The following is a 16495-nucleotide window of genomic DNA, read 5'->3' on the forward strand; positions in this document are numbered from 1 at the left end:
GCGGAGAAAATGGCGGCCATGGCTGCGGAGGCGGCGGCGACTGCGGCGGTGCCGGGGGACGGCGGTGCCGGTGAGGCCGAGCCCGAGATGGAGCCGATCCCGGGCAGCGAGGCCGGCGCGGACCCTCTGCCCGCCGTCAGCGAGGCCGTGGAGTCGGCGGTGCCGGATGGCGAGGAGGCCGACGGCGGCAAGGCCGAGGAGCCGCCACCGGTGCAGCGCGCCCGGAGCCCCGGCGGGACTCGCGAGCCGGACGCGGGAAGGACGGAGGAGCCGCCGCCGCCGCGCAGCCCGGGGGTGGAATCGCCGCGGGCCGAGACCCGCGCAGCGCCCAGCCCGGGGTGCTCGGAGCCGCCGCAGCCCTGCCCGCCGCCCGAGCCGGCCCGGGAGCCGCCGCAGCCCTGCCCGCCGGCTGCCGGGGGCTCCGCGGGGCCCGGGGAGGAGCCGCCCCGGCCGGAGGAGGAGGAGCCGGATGCTGCCGCCGCCGCCGCCGTGGAGCCCGAGCCGGCGGTGCCCGCGGTCCCGGGCGGAGGGGAGGCGGAGGCGCCGGCGCTGCTGCCCGGCTCCGAGGTGCGGGTCACCCTGGACCACATCATCGAGGACGCCCTGGTGGTCTCGTTCCGGCTGGGAGAGAAGCTTTTTTCCGGGGTCCTCATGGACCTCTCGAAAAGGTGAGAGCTCGGGGGGAGCCGAGCCCGAGCCCCCACCCAGCGCCGGGCCCGGGAGCGCTCCCGAAGCCGCCGGGGGCGGGATGGGGGCGGCCCCGCCGGGACCCTCGTGGTCTCTACAGCTTCCCTTCCCTCCCATCCCATCGGTTCCCATACCCATCCCAGCCCTCCTTGGTCCCGGTCCCCCCTGGGGACCCGCGTCCTCCCCGGGGAGCGGAGCAGCAGCTCCCGGGCATCCTTCTCCTCTTCCTCCTTCTCGACCCTTTCAGCCGGGGGTGCGCGGGGCCCCCTCCCGCCCGGGGAATGGGAAAACGGGAGAGCCGGGAGAGGGGCGAGCACATGGGCACAGCCTTTGGGCTTGGCCGGGATTCCCAGGGCCTGCAGCAGTATCCCTGTGTGCCGGGAGAAGCACCCCACCACAGAGCTTGGCGTTTGTTCCGTCTTTGTACAGAGCAGCCCCAGAGATCTGATTGCCCTGTTCGTTCGGGCTTACATTGCCTAGGTAACCCTCTTTTTCAGTACGTAATATTTTCCAGAATAATGGTTTTCCAGCTAGGCTGTTGCAGTTGTTAATTAGTACTGGTTGCTCCTTGTATGCGATGAACGGGGTGAAGTTCCATGGTTCTTAAATATCCTTGTGGATGGGGGGATTTTTATGTATCACTGAATAACTTATCAGACAGCAGGGTTTGGGGTTTGCCTTTTTTCACTGCCTTTCAATAGTGAGAAGCTCTTTGGAGACCAGAAATCGTGGTATCTTACAAACAATCTAGGTTTTATCAGCAGGTGAAAATACTTCTTCATCTTAGTGGTCATTTCCTAGACGTGTAAGGACTCTGCAAGTTTATGAGAGGAAAGTGAAATTTAAGCAAAGTTATTATTTAAAATAATCATTATGCAAAGTATGCAGCACTTTCCCTGTCCCTCCCCGCCCCCAAATTTAAGCTGCGTGTGGACATAAGTCTTTTATCACTTTTTATGTTGTTAGTAGCTGTTCAGCAACTTCCTGGAATATTAATATTGTCAGTGCTTCCTAAAAGGAAAATTGTGGGAATTGTGGGGACCAGCACTTCTGGCTTGGGTCTCACGTGTGGTTGGGGTTTGACACAAAAGGCCTTGTCTGAACCCCAGGTTTTGGATAATGTCATGGAATGAAGTTTTCAGTCTGTCAGTTGACGAGGTGTGAAATACTAAGTAAAATTGCATCACTTGGAGGGTGAAACAGTGTGTCAGAGCAGGGCAGGAGGTGACACAAATGAAGTGTAATCCTGGGTAACACCAATTCTTTTGTAGGTTTGAAGTTGTCAGCAGAATACCATGGTTGCCCTGGGCAGGAGGGTAACAAAGTTTCAGCTTCCAGGAGTGCAGGAAAATACCAGCTTCTCCTTTCTCCGGAAAGGGATCCTGTCCTCCTAAACACACCCGTGTTTTCCCAGGTTCTTGTGCACTGAGGAGCCTCTGGCACGCAGCAGATCTGCAGCCCTTTGCAGCAAAATTCAGTTTGCAGGCTGGCTGCTGCTCCTGTGCCTTGGGGGAAGCATCCCCAGCCTCCCTGGGTCCAGGCTCCTGGGACAAACCTTTGCAGTGGCAACTGTGGAAAAGCCGTACAGGAAGGCTGGGGCTGTCCCTCCCAGGTTCTCTTTGCAGTGGAGCCATTTATTCCTTCAGAGGTGCTTTTACATGGGAATCAAGAAGGAGAAATTTAAATTTGCAAGGCCAAGCTCTATAGAGGGCCTGGACAAGAACCTTATGTTTTGAGACATAAGGTCTGTAGTATTTGGCTGGTGACAACAAAATGTTGGTAGATAACAAGAGTCTCTTACCAGATGTCTCAAACAGGAAATGCAGTGGAAAACAAGCTCTAGAAATAGTCCAAGAACCTCCTACCTCTAAGAAATGGAAGCATTATCAAAAATAAGTGTTACTTGTATGTCCAGCAATTCAATTTTGCCACTTCTGTGGTGGCTGACAGGTGGTATTGTTTAGGTGTTGGCTTTTCCTTGTATCTGTTTATTTTTGTTGGTGGTAGCAGCACCTGGACTTGCAGAACATGAATATTTTTCATGAACTTCCTTCTGTATCTGTGGCAGGCCCCGGAATTCTTGTAAAAAGTTTTTCCACTGGACCAAAAAGAAAAAAGAAGGGCAGGGTTAAATGAAAATCACTTAAATTCCATGCATTTACATGACAACACTGGGATCTCCAGCATGGGAGATGAGTGGTTGCTGAAATCTGTCTCATTCAAATGCATGGGAATAATCTCACAAACTTTCCTAATGCCAGAGGGATCAATATTTTAAGACTGACAGTTCTTACTAAGTAAAAGTGACAATTTGTGTTAGAATTTACTCATTGAGTAGCTTCCAAAAGTGGCTGTGTTCAGCACATGCTAATGCTGTGTTCACTGTACGCTCAGAAGGAAATAATTCCTATTCTTTTTTGGATCTTATTTTCTCTTTCTCCTCTGCACCCTCCAGAGCACTGGAGGTGCTACTTCCATACAGCACTAACGAGAGCAAGTGACTGTTTTAAAAACCTGTTCACTGGACTGTTTTTAATCTTCTCAAGTCATGTTCTGAATTACTTGAACTTCACAGTGAAAGAAAAGCAAAAATATCCCCATACATTTATGATTTTAAAGAGTTTTTTGGCTATTTTTTAATCTCTTTTTCTATTGTTGAGGTGATGCCCTGACTTTGCATTTTATTCTCGGTGACTTTGATATGAAGTCAGTGATATTTGTATGAAGGGCCTGATTCCCTCTCCCACGCCTGTAAACGGGATGTCCATTTAGAAGTTTATACCACAAGCCCCTGAGTGTTCAGTGGACTTTATTCCTACATTTATTTGAGGTAAGGAAGCATTTCCCTGCCTGTACCAATGGCAGTCTCCTGTACCTGCTGCTCAGGAAGTTTGGAAAATCAGCAGAAAACAGGAACCCACCTGTCCCGAGTGCCAGATCCATTTGTTACACAGTAAATCCTCATTTGGAGAGGAGCATGTCCCCACCTTGGTTAGTCTGAGGGCTCAGTGCACACATTAAGAATGTGTTCCTACTGTTAAACTTGGTTGATGCTGCTGCCAGTACCTGTTAAGTGCTTTACTGATGCAGGGGTGAGATTCTGCTGGGGGCTCCTGGGGTGGATGTGCCTGATGGGAGAGACAGGGAATGCAGCAGCCCTCACAGCAGGGAGAAATGCTTGGGCAAGAACTCAACATATCCAGGGCTGATCCCACGGTGTGGGCAGCAGGAAAGGGGGGGATCCTGCCCCTCAGGTGAGAGCCCACCTGCAGAGCTGCTCCAGTCCTGGGGCCCAGCACAGGAAGGAGCTGGAGCTGCTGGAGCCAGGTCAGAGGAGACACCAAGTTGCTGAGGGTACTGGAGCACCCTCCCTATGGAGATGGGCTGGGAGAGCTGGGAATGTTCATCCTGGAGAGGAGAAGGTTGTGTGGAGACCTCACAGCCCCTGCCAGGATCTGAAGGTGCAGGGAGGCTGGAGAGGGAACTTCATCAGGACCTGGAGTGCCAGGACAAGGGGAATGGTTTCCCACTGCCAGAGAGCAGGGATAAATGGGATATTGGGAAGGAATTGTTCCCTGTGAGGGTGGAGAGGCCCTGGCACAGGGTGCCCAGAGCAGCTGGGGCTGCCCCTGGATCCCTGGCAGTGCCCAAGGCCAGGCTGGACATTGGGGCTTGGAGCAGCCTGGGACAGTGGGAGGTGTCCCTGCCCGTGGCAGGGGTGGCACTGGGTGGGATGTAAGATCCCTTCCAGCCCAGCCCATCCTGGTTCTGTGGGGTTTGAAATCCCTGTGAGCTCCTGTACCCAGCATTGCTCACTCCCTGTTTGCTGAGGGGCAGGAGATGTCCATTGCACCTGCTGGCTCAGAGTAAATCCTGCTCTGCACCTGGAGGAAGTAGGTGGGAAGGAAACACCTGAGAAGTATAGCATTTGTAAATCTTAAAATACGGGATTAAGAAGTTATGGTTTTAGTTTGTTCTTCTGGAGAAAGGATAATTACTTCTTTTTTTTTTTTTTTTTCCCTTTCCCAAAGCTTAGGGAAGGAGGGGGATTAAATTTATGTTCTCTTGTTTTGCCAACAGTCAGGACTTGGCCTTTTTATTGCTTTTTCATTTAACTAAAATTTTCCTTCTAAACCTGCAGATGGGAAGGACATGTGTCTTGTCTTCTTCTCTAAACTAGTTCCCTTCTGACTTGTGTGTGTTCATAATAGTTCTTGAGGGAGCAAGAGAGAGCAAAAAGTTGTTTTGTGACCTAAAAGCCTTAGTTAGATATCCAAAAGATATGCAGTGTGTTCCTAGTTGACATATGTTTGAAATTATGTCTTTATTGGGCTTTGTTTATGGAAGATAAGGAAGGACTTCCTGCACCAAGGTGTGCATGAGCTGTATGATGAAAATAGACTTTTATAGGCGGTTTGCAATCCTTACAATCCCAGAAGCAGTTTTCAGGTACAGCACTGACTCTTGAATCCTGTGCTTTCCCCAGTTTGTTAATTCAGCTTCTGCTGCAAAAGAATGATGTGAAAGGAATCAGCAGAGGCCTCACTTGATAAAACATTGCACATTTCTCCCTGCTTTCATTTAGTAACCAGGGACAGCATGTGCTCATCCTTGTCTGGGGAGGGACTGCTTTTTGTAGGAGGCCTGATGTTCTGTGATGCACATTCTCAGCAGTAAAGAAGTGTCTGTGACTCAGGGTTGTGTTTTGGTTTATTTTATAACTTACTCTCAGTTCCCAAGGTGTGCCACACCTCGTCACCTGCCCTCTTTGGGAGTTTCTCAGGAGCCCAGAGGAGCTTGGTGAAATTCTGGCATTTGAGGAACAGCCCCAACACTTCCTGGACATCTGTTTTATTACCCCCAGAACATGGGAAGCTCTGGTGTGATGGGAGTGTGGTTAAGAGAGTAATTCAGGTGTCTTTTGCTTGTGACTGACAGAGGTTTTATTGAAGGTGTCAAATGTAGCCTCACTTAGAGGGTAAGGTTAGAATTGGGGTCTGGATTGGGCCTCAGACTCTCCTCTCCTGTAGAGATCTGTGGTCTTCAGCTGTTCTTTGTTGGTCTGGGATGTGGCAGATGATGGTTGATCTGTCTGTCCTTGTGGAATTCTCTGTATTCCAGCAGCATGGCTTGTCCTGGCTTTCTAAGGGTTGCTTGACCTGGTCCAAGGTGTTGAGGCAGGGCAGGGGTGAAATTTTCAGTCTGCTTTCATTTTATTTTCTGTTATGGGACTGATGAATCTTTGCCATCTTAAATTCATCCATTATTTAATGGTATCATTCTCTTCCACGTGTCCTGGGTCTGGCATATGGATGATCTTTAGGAGTATATTCAAGGTATTTTATCTTAATAATAAAGTTTTGCAAGTGTAATACTTCAAAATAGATCACAGCAAATGTATCAGTGAAGTGTCTACTTCAGAATGCAACTGACAGCTAATAATGGCAACAGATGTAAAAATTAAGAGATATTTCATTTTAAACAGACCTTCAGCTTTATGGATATGCCAGTAAAGTTGTGGTAGTTAATGGAAAGCCTCAACTCAAAGCATCTTGTCTTTTCTTTATGTTGTGCTGTTCCAGAGAGTCACTCTTGCTGCAGTCCTTTGCCATGTGTTCAGAGCTCTCAGTGAAATGTGCATTTTCTAGTCTGTTTAGCCTGGTGTTACATTGCTCAGGAGGTGAATAAACCCTGGAGTTGATTGTCTGGCTTCTGGGAGTGCTTTTTTCAGGAAGGTGCCCGCATTTAAAGCAATATATTCCATCTTGTGTTTTATCACACCAAGTAAATCCTTCATTAAAAATAGGTTGTTGCATAATGTGTGTTTTCAATCCAGGTTATTTTGAGGAGTTCTGCAAAACTTTGTGTTCAAATAGCTATGATCTAAGTGTGTATTACATGGAATGTTATAATTTAAACCCTCAGTTTAGACGCATGAGATGCATATCCATAGCTCTTTCAGTGTATTATTATACTCCTGGAACTTCCATCCATGCAGTAAAAATGGCTTCAGTTGTTGCTGGTCCTGGCTTTTGCAGAGCCCCAAGGATGATCTTCGGTACAAGAGCGATGCAGAAAAGGTAACAGGAGATTTCTGCACTGCCTTGGTGGTGAAGACGAGTTTTGATCAGTCATTTACAACAGACTTGATTTAACACTTTGAAGTCACTGTGATTTGCTGACATTTGTTCAGTGTGTCCACAGACAAATGGGAAACAGTTCTGAACCTTCTCAGTGGCTTCTCTCCTTTGGCAGAACAAGGGGCTTTTCATTTCTCTTCCTTTTAATAGAGAAGTCAGACATTGGAGGCTAAAGATGAGAACTTAAAAGTTTAGGTGCTAATGTAAAACCCTTTGCCCCAGGGTGTGTTGTTTATGTACTTTGTTTATGTACATACAGTCATGAGTTAAAATGGGATTTGTTCCTTATCTCTCATGGTTGTTTCTTAAGAAATACTCCTTGACTGTTCTGTTTTGCATACAAATGGAACAGTAATATGCATTCATTGGAGTAATTCTGCTCCAGGATTTAGAGAAAAAAGTGGCTTTACTTTCCTTAAAGTACTTAAGTTTTTATGTCTGTAATACAAAACTCTGGCTTTAAAATGACCGAGTTCTGGGTTTGGTACCCAGACTGGTTTTTGGATGCCACGGCTGCCTATTCATTAACCTGCAGCTGGCAAACTGGAAGTGAAGCCTCCCTGTTTTTACCCTGTTTCTGTCTCTGCATACCCTGGTCAATTGAAAGCTCCTCTCAGTGTGAATATCGTTGCACTGCCAGAATTGACCAGGCTCTTAGTTCAGTCTAGGTCCTGATACCCTGTTGCTGTTCATGTCTCCAATGAAAATGTGCATTGCAGTGGTATCTACAGCAGAAGTGTGATCAATCCTGCTGAGTGCCCTGGTTACTTGAAAAACCTCTGAGAGATGAGTTTGATACAGCAGATGTCACCCATCCTCTCTCAGAGGTGCATTTTCAAGGCAGGTGAGAGCTGGGACACCTTTGCAGGAGAGGAACTGGCACCATGGAAAACTGGCTCCATACTTCCATAGGTAGGAAGCAGCAGTGCACTGCTTCCCAGAGCTTGGATTGACAGTGAAGTACCTATTTCTGAGTTTTCTAGCGCTTCAGTTTTAGATCCCCATCCCCTGTCAATGAATCCTCCCATTCCTTGGAGTGTGATGGTCTGAGGCAGAAGCGTTACACGAGTCAGGAGTGGGCTGGGCAGGCAGCAGCTGGAACTTGGGCACCAGGGAATTTTTATTTTAAGCAAACAGTAATTGCAGTATATCTTTAGTTTGATCCAGAACAGCCTATTCTTGAAATCTTGTGGGGTCAGGTGATACTTGGGACCAAGATATTAAAAAAAATATATCGTTGTTGGAATAAAGACAAGGCAATTCCTTGTAGAACTTAAACCTGCAACATGTGACAAAAGGAATGTGTTGGGAGTCTCACTGTGGGGTAACTGAAATGGTTTCTCCTCTTCAGAGCTGATCTGGTGCCAGCCAGTGACTGATGGGAGAATCAGTAAATGTCATGATACAACTGAGCTGTGTGCCTTGGATTTTTTAAATTTTGTTTTATGTAGATGCGTTTTAGTCCTTCATCTCTGTGGCAGGTGAACCAAATGCTTTTGCAGCTTTTCTGTCTAACTGCTAACGCAAGTAACTAGTTCAGCCTTGCAGCTGGTGTGACAAAAATTACTGTGGTTGTATGAGAAGTATTGATCTTCAAGGTCCACCAACCAGGTGTGTGAAAATAGGGCTTGAAATTCTGCTACATGCAATAAATACTTGTGCTTGCTGCAGAACTAATTGCATGCTGTGTCATGCCTTGTCCTGAAGAGGTTTAAGATCATGTCTTAATTCTGCTGCTTCTCTTAGGAAAAACAAATCCCTCTTTTCTTACCTTGTTCTTTGTTCTTTTTCTCTCCTGTATCCTTTACTGTTTCACTTGCAAGTTTTTCTGCCATTGTTTTCTCTTCTTCATTTTCATGTCATTCTTCCAAGTTGCTGGAGAACGTGATTAGCCAGGGAGGAAACAGAGATAATCAAAAACTGGTTGTAGACACAGTCTGCTGTTGGGTGAGGCCAAGAGAAGGCGTAATACACTGAGCTGTTGGAAATAATGTTCAGTCTCTTGGCTTCCCAAATATATTTTGTCCTGCAGGTGGATTGTCTTGACTGATTGTATGTTTTGTATTAACACATCATTTACAGCAATAGTGCTGTACAGAACTGGCACAATAGCCATGACTGCTCTCTGCTTCCCCAGTTCATTAATTTGTAGGTGGACAGGGGTGGGAGATTCTGGTTCATTTTTAGAGCAATACCTTTTGTGAGGGATTCTCTGGCTTCAGGGATTCACTCTGGATTGGTTTTGTGTCTTATTGAAGCAGGTTTGCATCTTGGATAGAAATTCCCCTTTGTGGGTTCCTGTTCTTCAGTTCTGGCCTGTGTTTTGTGTTTGAAGGAAAGGAGAGTGGAAGGTGCAGAATGAATCTTTGATTTCCTGGTATCAGGCACGTGCTGAGCTTTCCATCAGCTTCTTTGTGCCTTTGGAGTGCAAATCGTGTGCTCTTTGCTGGTGAGGCAATAGAACGAAAACCTGGGAAAAGAGAGATGAAATGCTTGAATGGGATTCTTCTGGAAGCTCTTGCAGTCCTCTTCATCCACCTCTTCCTAGTGACAGCTAATTGTGCTTCATTTCCTGACACAGCATCACATAAATGCCCTCTGGGAGAAGGGCTTGGCTCTGGGCTCTGGGAATGGCCTGTGAGGGACTGGAAATGCAATTCCTGGGGTGCTGGGAGCAGCTGTGAGGGATGTTTGTGGTGGGGGGGGGTGTTGCCCATTTGATATCCCACTCCTGTCTAGTTCTGCTGTTGTGCTCTTTGGGATTGGAATTTGCACAGCAGAGATCTTGCCCTGTCTTGTTTTCAGCTCTTACCACAAATTACCTTTTTCCCAAATCCTCTAATCTTAATCAGGTGGTGAATGATAGGATCTGGATCTTGTTTTCTTCTAGAAGCTGAAGGTCTTGATGCAAGTAACACTGAAAATATTGCTAATTTAATTACTGTCAGCTGATAGTTCCTTTTAAAGCCCTACTTGGAATTGAGTGACTTGCTCACAGTCCTTTGTGGAAGGAAAAGTATTTGTGGAAAAGCAACTTCTTTACCCTTGATGGACTTGTGGGAATTTAGAACTTAGTTATGAGCGAGTCCCTTGTGGTTTAATACCAGACTATAGGCTGGAAAAATGTCTGTATGAGCTGCTGAAGTGCAAACTGGGTGGATAATTTAATCATGGGTGGGTTGATTGCTTCAATTACAACTTTAGATGTAGAAAGAGGCTTGTGATAAGCAAAAGGACAAACAAGTGATGGCTTTTTTTGGTGACACTAAAGAACTGTCTAACATATGATGTCTTTTTTCCAAATCCAATTTTGAGGAAACAAAGGCAACATGTAGGCAGTTGTACAAAAAACCAGTAAATAAACTTCAGTTCAGTCAGCTGGGGGGTTGTTGCTGTTGAGCAGCCACAGTGCAACACAAACCTGTGGACAGATTTTGGGGAGTTACTCCCTTGTCCTCATCTAGAGCAATTCCAGTCTGGAGAAAAGGAGTGAAGGGTTTAAAATCTTGTTTGCTCGTGGAACAGTGAGGAATGGTTTGTACTGAGTTGAAATAAGGGGGGGTTTGCTGGGAGAAATTCAGACTGGGCTGGGGAGTTTTGGGCTGTAATGCATCAGATGCTGAGCTTTCATGGCTGGAGAGTGGTGGCACTCCCTGTTCACTGCAAGGATTTAGGCAGCCCAGATTTGTCTCTGTTAAATCTGGAACATTCATCCTTTTTTGCTGTGCTAAAAATGGAAAAAAAGTTCTGAAGATGCCTTGCATAAAGTTGACTTAGTATGGAAAATGAGCTTGGGTAGACTGGGAGTTGTTGGGGTGAGTTTGTATATTTATAAGCATTTTCTAGAAGCATAAAGTTAATTCTTTTGCTGCTGCCCGGGGGATATTTTTGTTACATTTTCAGGGCATCCTGTTGATACGAGAGAAACTGAAGCTGTGCATTTTTTAGTCTCTATCGTCTTCATTTTGGTGTCTTGCATTTTCAAAGCTTCCCATAAGGCTGGATATGAAGCTTTCATTTCCCTGGGATTCATGGTTTTCAAATGTTGCCTACCTAATGCAGACAGGTTTTCAAATGCTTTGTGATAAACGCAGCAAAAATTCCCTCAAAACATTGATTTTTTTTTTTTTTTTTTTTTTCCCCCTCTCTCTTTAAGGTTTGGCCCCCATGGAATCCCTGTGACCATATTTCCTAAAAGGGAGTACAAGGACAAACCTGAAGCCATGCAGCTCCAAAGCAAACCATTCCAAGAGGAGGCGCAGGTGAAGTGTGAGGCCAATGCTGCAGTCCCTGATGACTCCTCCCTCACGCAGCCATCAGAGCCCAGCATAGCTAAAAGCCTTTGGACTTCTAAACCACCTCCTCTCTTTCACGAGGGAGCGCCATACCCTCCTCCTTTGTTTATCAGGGACACCTATAACCAGTCAATACCTCAGCCTCCACCCCGGAAAATCAAGCGGCCCAAGCGGAAAATGTACAGGGAGGAACCCACTTCGATCATGAACGCCATCAAACTACGGCCCCGGCAGGTCCTGTGTGACAAGTGCAAAAACAGCGTGGTGGCAGAGAAAAAGGAGATCAAAAAAGGTGGCAATGCAAGTGACTCTTCCAAATATGAGGATAGTAAAAAGCGAAGAAACGAGAGCGTGACTACTGTGAATAAAAAACTTAAGACTGACCATAAGGTGGATGGAAAAAGCCAAAACGAAAGCCAGAAAAGGAACGCTGTGGTCAAGGTTTCAAATATTGCCCACAGCAGAAGCAGAGTAGTTAAAGTTTCCGCACAAGCAAATACTTCAAAAGCGCAGTTAAACACAAAAAAAGTTCTCCAGAGCAAAAACATGGATCATGCAAAAGCTCGGGAAGTCTTGAAAATGGCCAAAGAAAAGGCACAAAAGAAGCAGAGTGCAACCTCCTCTTCCAAAAATGCACATTCAAAGGTCCACTTCACGCGGCGTCTTCAGAACACCAGCTCAGGGTCCCTCCCGCCCCGATTGCGTCTAAAGCCCCAGCGGTACCGCAACGAAGAAAATGACTCTTCCCTCAAGACAGGACTTGAGAAAATACGGAGTGGCAAGATGGCAACTAAGCCCCAGTCTCGCTGCTCCTCCACCCGCTCAGCAGGTGAGGCCCCTTCAGAAACCCAGAGCCCCTCAGAAGGCCCCGAAGAGGCCAGCAGTGAGGTTCAGGACACGAGTGAAGTGCATGTAACTGTTGATCAGGATGAACAGCAGACACTGGGCAAGAGAGGCAGCAAAAGCAATATAACGGTTTACATGACCCTTAATCAAAAGAAATCTGACTCTTCCAGTGCATCAGTTTGTAGTAGTGATAGCACAGATGATTTGAAATCCACCAACTCTGAGTGTAGCTCTACTGAAAGCTTTGATTTTCCTCCAGGCAGCATGCATGCACCTTCCTCCTCCTCCTCCTCCTCCTCCTCCTCTTCGAAGGAAGAGAAAAAGCTCAGTAATTCCTTGAAAACAGAAGTCTTTTCCAAAAACGTCTCTAAATGTGTCACACCAGATGGCAGGACCGTATGTGTAGGGGACATTGTTTGGGCCAAGATTTATGGCTTCCCTTGGTGGCCGGCCCGTATCCTTACCATAACTGTGAGCCGCAAGGATACCGGGCTGCTGGTGCGCCAGGAGGCTCGTATCTCATGGTTTGGCTCCACCACCACGTCTTTCCTTGCTCTTGCACAGCTCTCCCCCTTTTTAGAAAGCTTCCAGTTGCGCTTTAATAAGAAGAGAAAGGGTCTGTACCGCAAGGCCGTCACTGAGGCAGCCAAGGCTGCCAAGCAGCTCACGCCCGAGGTGCGGGCCCTGCTGACGCAGTTTGAGACGTGAACGTGGAGAGTAAGGTAGGCAAGAAACCTGGAGGCTCCACCAAATCCATAGCCAGGTTAGAGAGAACTCCCAGGAAGGACGTGGCAAAGTCAGAAGTTGCACTCGGTTGACTGCTCTTTTTATACGAGACTCGTGCCGTGCGTAGCGGTTCTTGACGGTTAAATCCAGTTGAACATGCAATCAAAATTAGCCTAAAAGTGAGGACTTCGGTATTTTTCAAGTGAGAGTTTTTTTAAAAGAGAAAGATAAAAAAAAACAAACCAAACCTCCTCAACCACCCGATGCATAGGAGCCATAGCCTCAGCTGGAAGGCAGCTGATTTGCAGGGAATTTTTTAGTAGTTTCTGCCCAGTATATAACTAGTTCTGTGTGGCCAAGGGTTGACACGAGGGATGAAAGTAGTAGCTGTGACTTTTTTGTTTTATTAGGTGGCCCATCAGGGAAGTGTAGAAATGTAAGCCTTGTCTAAATGGTCTTTAAAGATTATTTTTAACCAATCTCTAATGGATTTAGTCTGGCCAGGCCCAGTGGGTTCAAACTCCCCTCTCCGGGCGGCGCGTCCCGAGCGGGCCGGTTTAAATGGCATTGGAGACGTGCTCAGAGTTGTAAGGAAGAAGAATTTTAGTGACTTAAAGACCAGATTAAATGGGGTTTTATCGTAGTGACCACTTAAACACTCAACCTTTCTATGCACATGGGGGCACAACTAAATCACTTCAGGGTCGGAGAAGTCGAGGGATGCCTGTAGCTCTAAGACAAAGCTGAGGAGGCCTCAGTGTTTGGGATCAAGGGCTGTTAATGCTGCATAGGTGTGAATCATTCTGGTCTTTCTTCCTGAAGAAATCTTTCAGGCCATTTGCCTGGAGGTTTAGCTTAAGAGAGGCTTTGTTTTGAATGTGTAAATAATCAATTGCTGAAATTGGTCAGATTTTCTCCTGACTGGTTGTTCCTAAATTCTTAGGATACGTCCTAGTAAATTACACTTTGTGAATTGTCAGATGTGTAATTGTTGCATTTTGGATGTATCTAACTTCCTTTTTTTTTTTTCCTTTTTTTTTTTTTTTTAAATATTTCCGTTTAAGGTATCTGTTTGCAGGTCAGAAAAATGAGAATATGTAATTGTGTAATGCTCTGAAATGTAAAAAAAACAAACTGTAAATAAAATTGACTAAATCTGAATTATTTGTGTGTGTTTCTCAAAAAGCTTTGAAACAAATCCAGGATGTCAGAGTATTTTATCTGTATGCCGGATTTAGAGGACACCCTTAAAAAGTAAATTGTCCTTTTTCATGCATTCTTAAAGATTAAGTGCTTGATGTAAATGCTATTGGTATACTTCAGTCTTAATTTGGAGATTATTAATTACCTATCCCTTTTGCTTCAGAACCAGCTCTGTAGAGGGCTTTCTGGAAAGTTGATTAAATTTCTCCCTTAATTAGCTTTTGGGCCATATGTCTGAGTAGAGACTGTGGATAATGTCACTTGTACAGTGGGGAATGTTTTCAGTTTCCATCTCAGAGCCAGTCAGAGCCACTCTCCACTGCCACTCCAGCTTTTCTTGCATGGTTTTTGCTCAGTATTGGGGCATTTTCATGCAATGCACTTGACTTTTTTTTTCCTGTGAGTTTTGGTCCTTACCTGACCATGTGAATTCCTGTGTCCTCCAACCCATTCCAGGTTCAGCCTTGCAATGCCTTGTGAAGAGTCTCCTGGTGCTTATCCCAAAGCAGTTCTCATCCTGGTTTTTCCAGAATTGTGACAGGTGTAAAAATTTAAGCTCAGACTGAAATTAAACAGACAAGAAAATGGGGGCAAGGATTTAATCATCAAACCCTGAAAATATTTTTATTTAAAGATTTAATTTCATATGTTCATGATACTGTCTAGTCTTACTAAAGCATTCAGTTTCTTTTTACCTTTTTAAAATTATTCTGTCGTGCCCACAGAACTATTGGAAGTCTAAAATGTCAAACACATTTGACATGGCTGTTCAAATTTTCCTCAAACTGATGGTCATTAATGGCTAATTAAGCTTCCAAATATACCAGCTTTACCTTGGCATTCTAACAGTTCCCAAAAAGCCCCACTGGTCAATGCTTTTTGAATGTGATAAACACACAATATATTTCATTTAAGAAAAAAGAAAAAATTGGAAAAAAAAATCTGTTTCACTTCTCTGTATTCTCTCCTGCAAACAGAAACAGTTTCTTTAAGTAAATAAGCTGTGTTTTGTTATTAAAGCAAACTGCTTTTTGGAGTCACGAACCCACGTGAGGTGAGTCAGATGTCTACACCACTTCCTTGAGGTCTAGAAGCTCAAGTGAACTGGTTTTAAGTTAGTTGTTCTAAGCCAAGTAGTGGCAAAGTCAATATTGACATTGGTTTTTTTTTCTTTAGAAGACCCGGAAGCTTTGTTCTCTTAATTTATATAAAATTAGAATAGCACTGCAACTTACATAGGCAGAGTTTGCTCAGATGTTCACTTGGGGGAGCAGCAGGTATGGGAGGGCTTTCTTTGGGTGGTTTTATGTTCAAAGAACTGTTTATGGAAGGCATTTAAAGTCAGTTTTGATTTGTAGCTGCTGGGTTTTAAGTTCTTCCTCAGTTTCATAGTGAATGTGCTGTATCTCTGCAGACTGAACAGGGCTCCAAACAAATAATTAGTTTTGTTAAATTATTTTTTTACAACACCATGTTACAGCAAGTTGGAAATCTCCTCTCCATACTCGTCCCTGATTTTCCTTTAGCTGCAAAGGAGCTGCTCCTGTGGATGCAGCAGAGTTTCCAGGGGCTGGGCTGGGCTGATGGAGAGCCTGGCTCAGGCAGGCACAGGGGGAGAAGAGCCTTGGAGGCTGGGACAAGGCTTGGGGCTGCTTTAGCTGGACTGCAAACCCCCCTTTGATGTGCCTGTGGTCCCCAGCAGTGCCTGGTGCTGCAGCTGGGACACAGCCCCGAGGTAGAGGCACTTTCCATGGCTTATCCATGATTTATCCATTGCTCCCACCAGGAGTAGCCCTGTGCTGGTGATCGATCCCTCAGGCTAGGCCAGGGCAGGCTCAGGGTGGGCAGCAGCAGGAATTTCCCCATGGAAAGGGTGCTCAGGCCTTGGCAGGGGCTGCCCAGGGAGGTTTGGAGTGCCCATCCCTGGAGGTGCCCCAGGAAGGGCTGGAGGTGGCACTCAGAGCTCTGGGCTGGGGACAAGGTGGGGCTTGGGCACAGGCTGGACTTGGTGGGCTTGGAGGTTTTTCCCACCTTCAGTCCTTCTGTGACTGTCTTCAGAAGGCAAACAGCAGTAGAGAGTGACTGTTATTTTTCCTTCAGTTTCATGGGATAAATTGCAAATGATGCTTTTTTGACTTGATGAAATTCCTCGGTGTGGTTGTTGGATATTTATTGCCTGTTGGTTTAGGGGAGAATGGGACAGGGCATGATGAGTTTCTAGTATAGGTGTTCTGTTCCTCTGAAGATCTTCAGCTGCAGTTAAAATGCCTTGGGAGAGAGGGCAGTTATTTCAAAACTTAGCTTTCTTTTCCCACAGGTATTTGAAGGTGTGAGGCTTCAGGAGCAAAGCTGGAAGCAATGGGAAATGCTTGTGTGTCTCTGAAGTGGAGCCATGCAGGACATTGAACAAGTATTTGTTACCTGTCTAATTAGAGTTGTAACTTTGTGTCAACCCTTCAGCCAGATGATCATCTCTGATGATTTGATATCTCTTTCAGATACTGTTTTCTGTTTGGTCCCTACTGAACTACCCTGGCGTGGGGTTTGTGGGGGAGATTTAGGTCTGTGCAAGGCCAAAAATACTATTTTTTTGGGCAT

The 16495-nt window shown here is 46.1% G+C and overlaps 1 protein-coding gene across 4 annotated transcripts in view; it reads left to right on the forward strand.

The window, feature by feature from the left end:
* Positions 1–16495, forward strand: part of PWWP2A (PWWP domain containing 2A) — a gene marked incomplete at both ends in the record, with an annotated part of 29732 nt that continues 13237 nt past the window's right edge. For 2 of the 4 annotated variants that reach the window (XM_082291732.1, XM_082291733.1), the window contains 2 exons: positions 10–668; positions 10984–11951. In XM_082291732.1, the coding sequence (XP_082147858.1) occupies positions 10–668; positions 10984–11951 (1627 nt within the window). Of the gene's footprint in view, positions 669–10037; positions 10048–10921; positions 12677–16495 lie in introns of those variants that run through there. The other 2 variants (XM_082291730.1, XM_082291731.1) reach the window with 2 other exon arrangements.

Source organism: Coloeus monedula (genome assembly GCF_965178545.1).
Source record: "Coloeus monedula genome assembly, chromosome: 15".
In the NCBI taxonomy this organism is placed as follows: domain Eukaryota; kingdom Metazoa; phylum Chordata; class Aves; order Passeriformes; family Corvidae; genus Coloeus; species Coloeus monedula.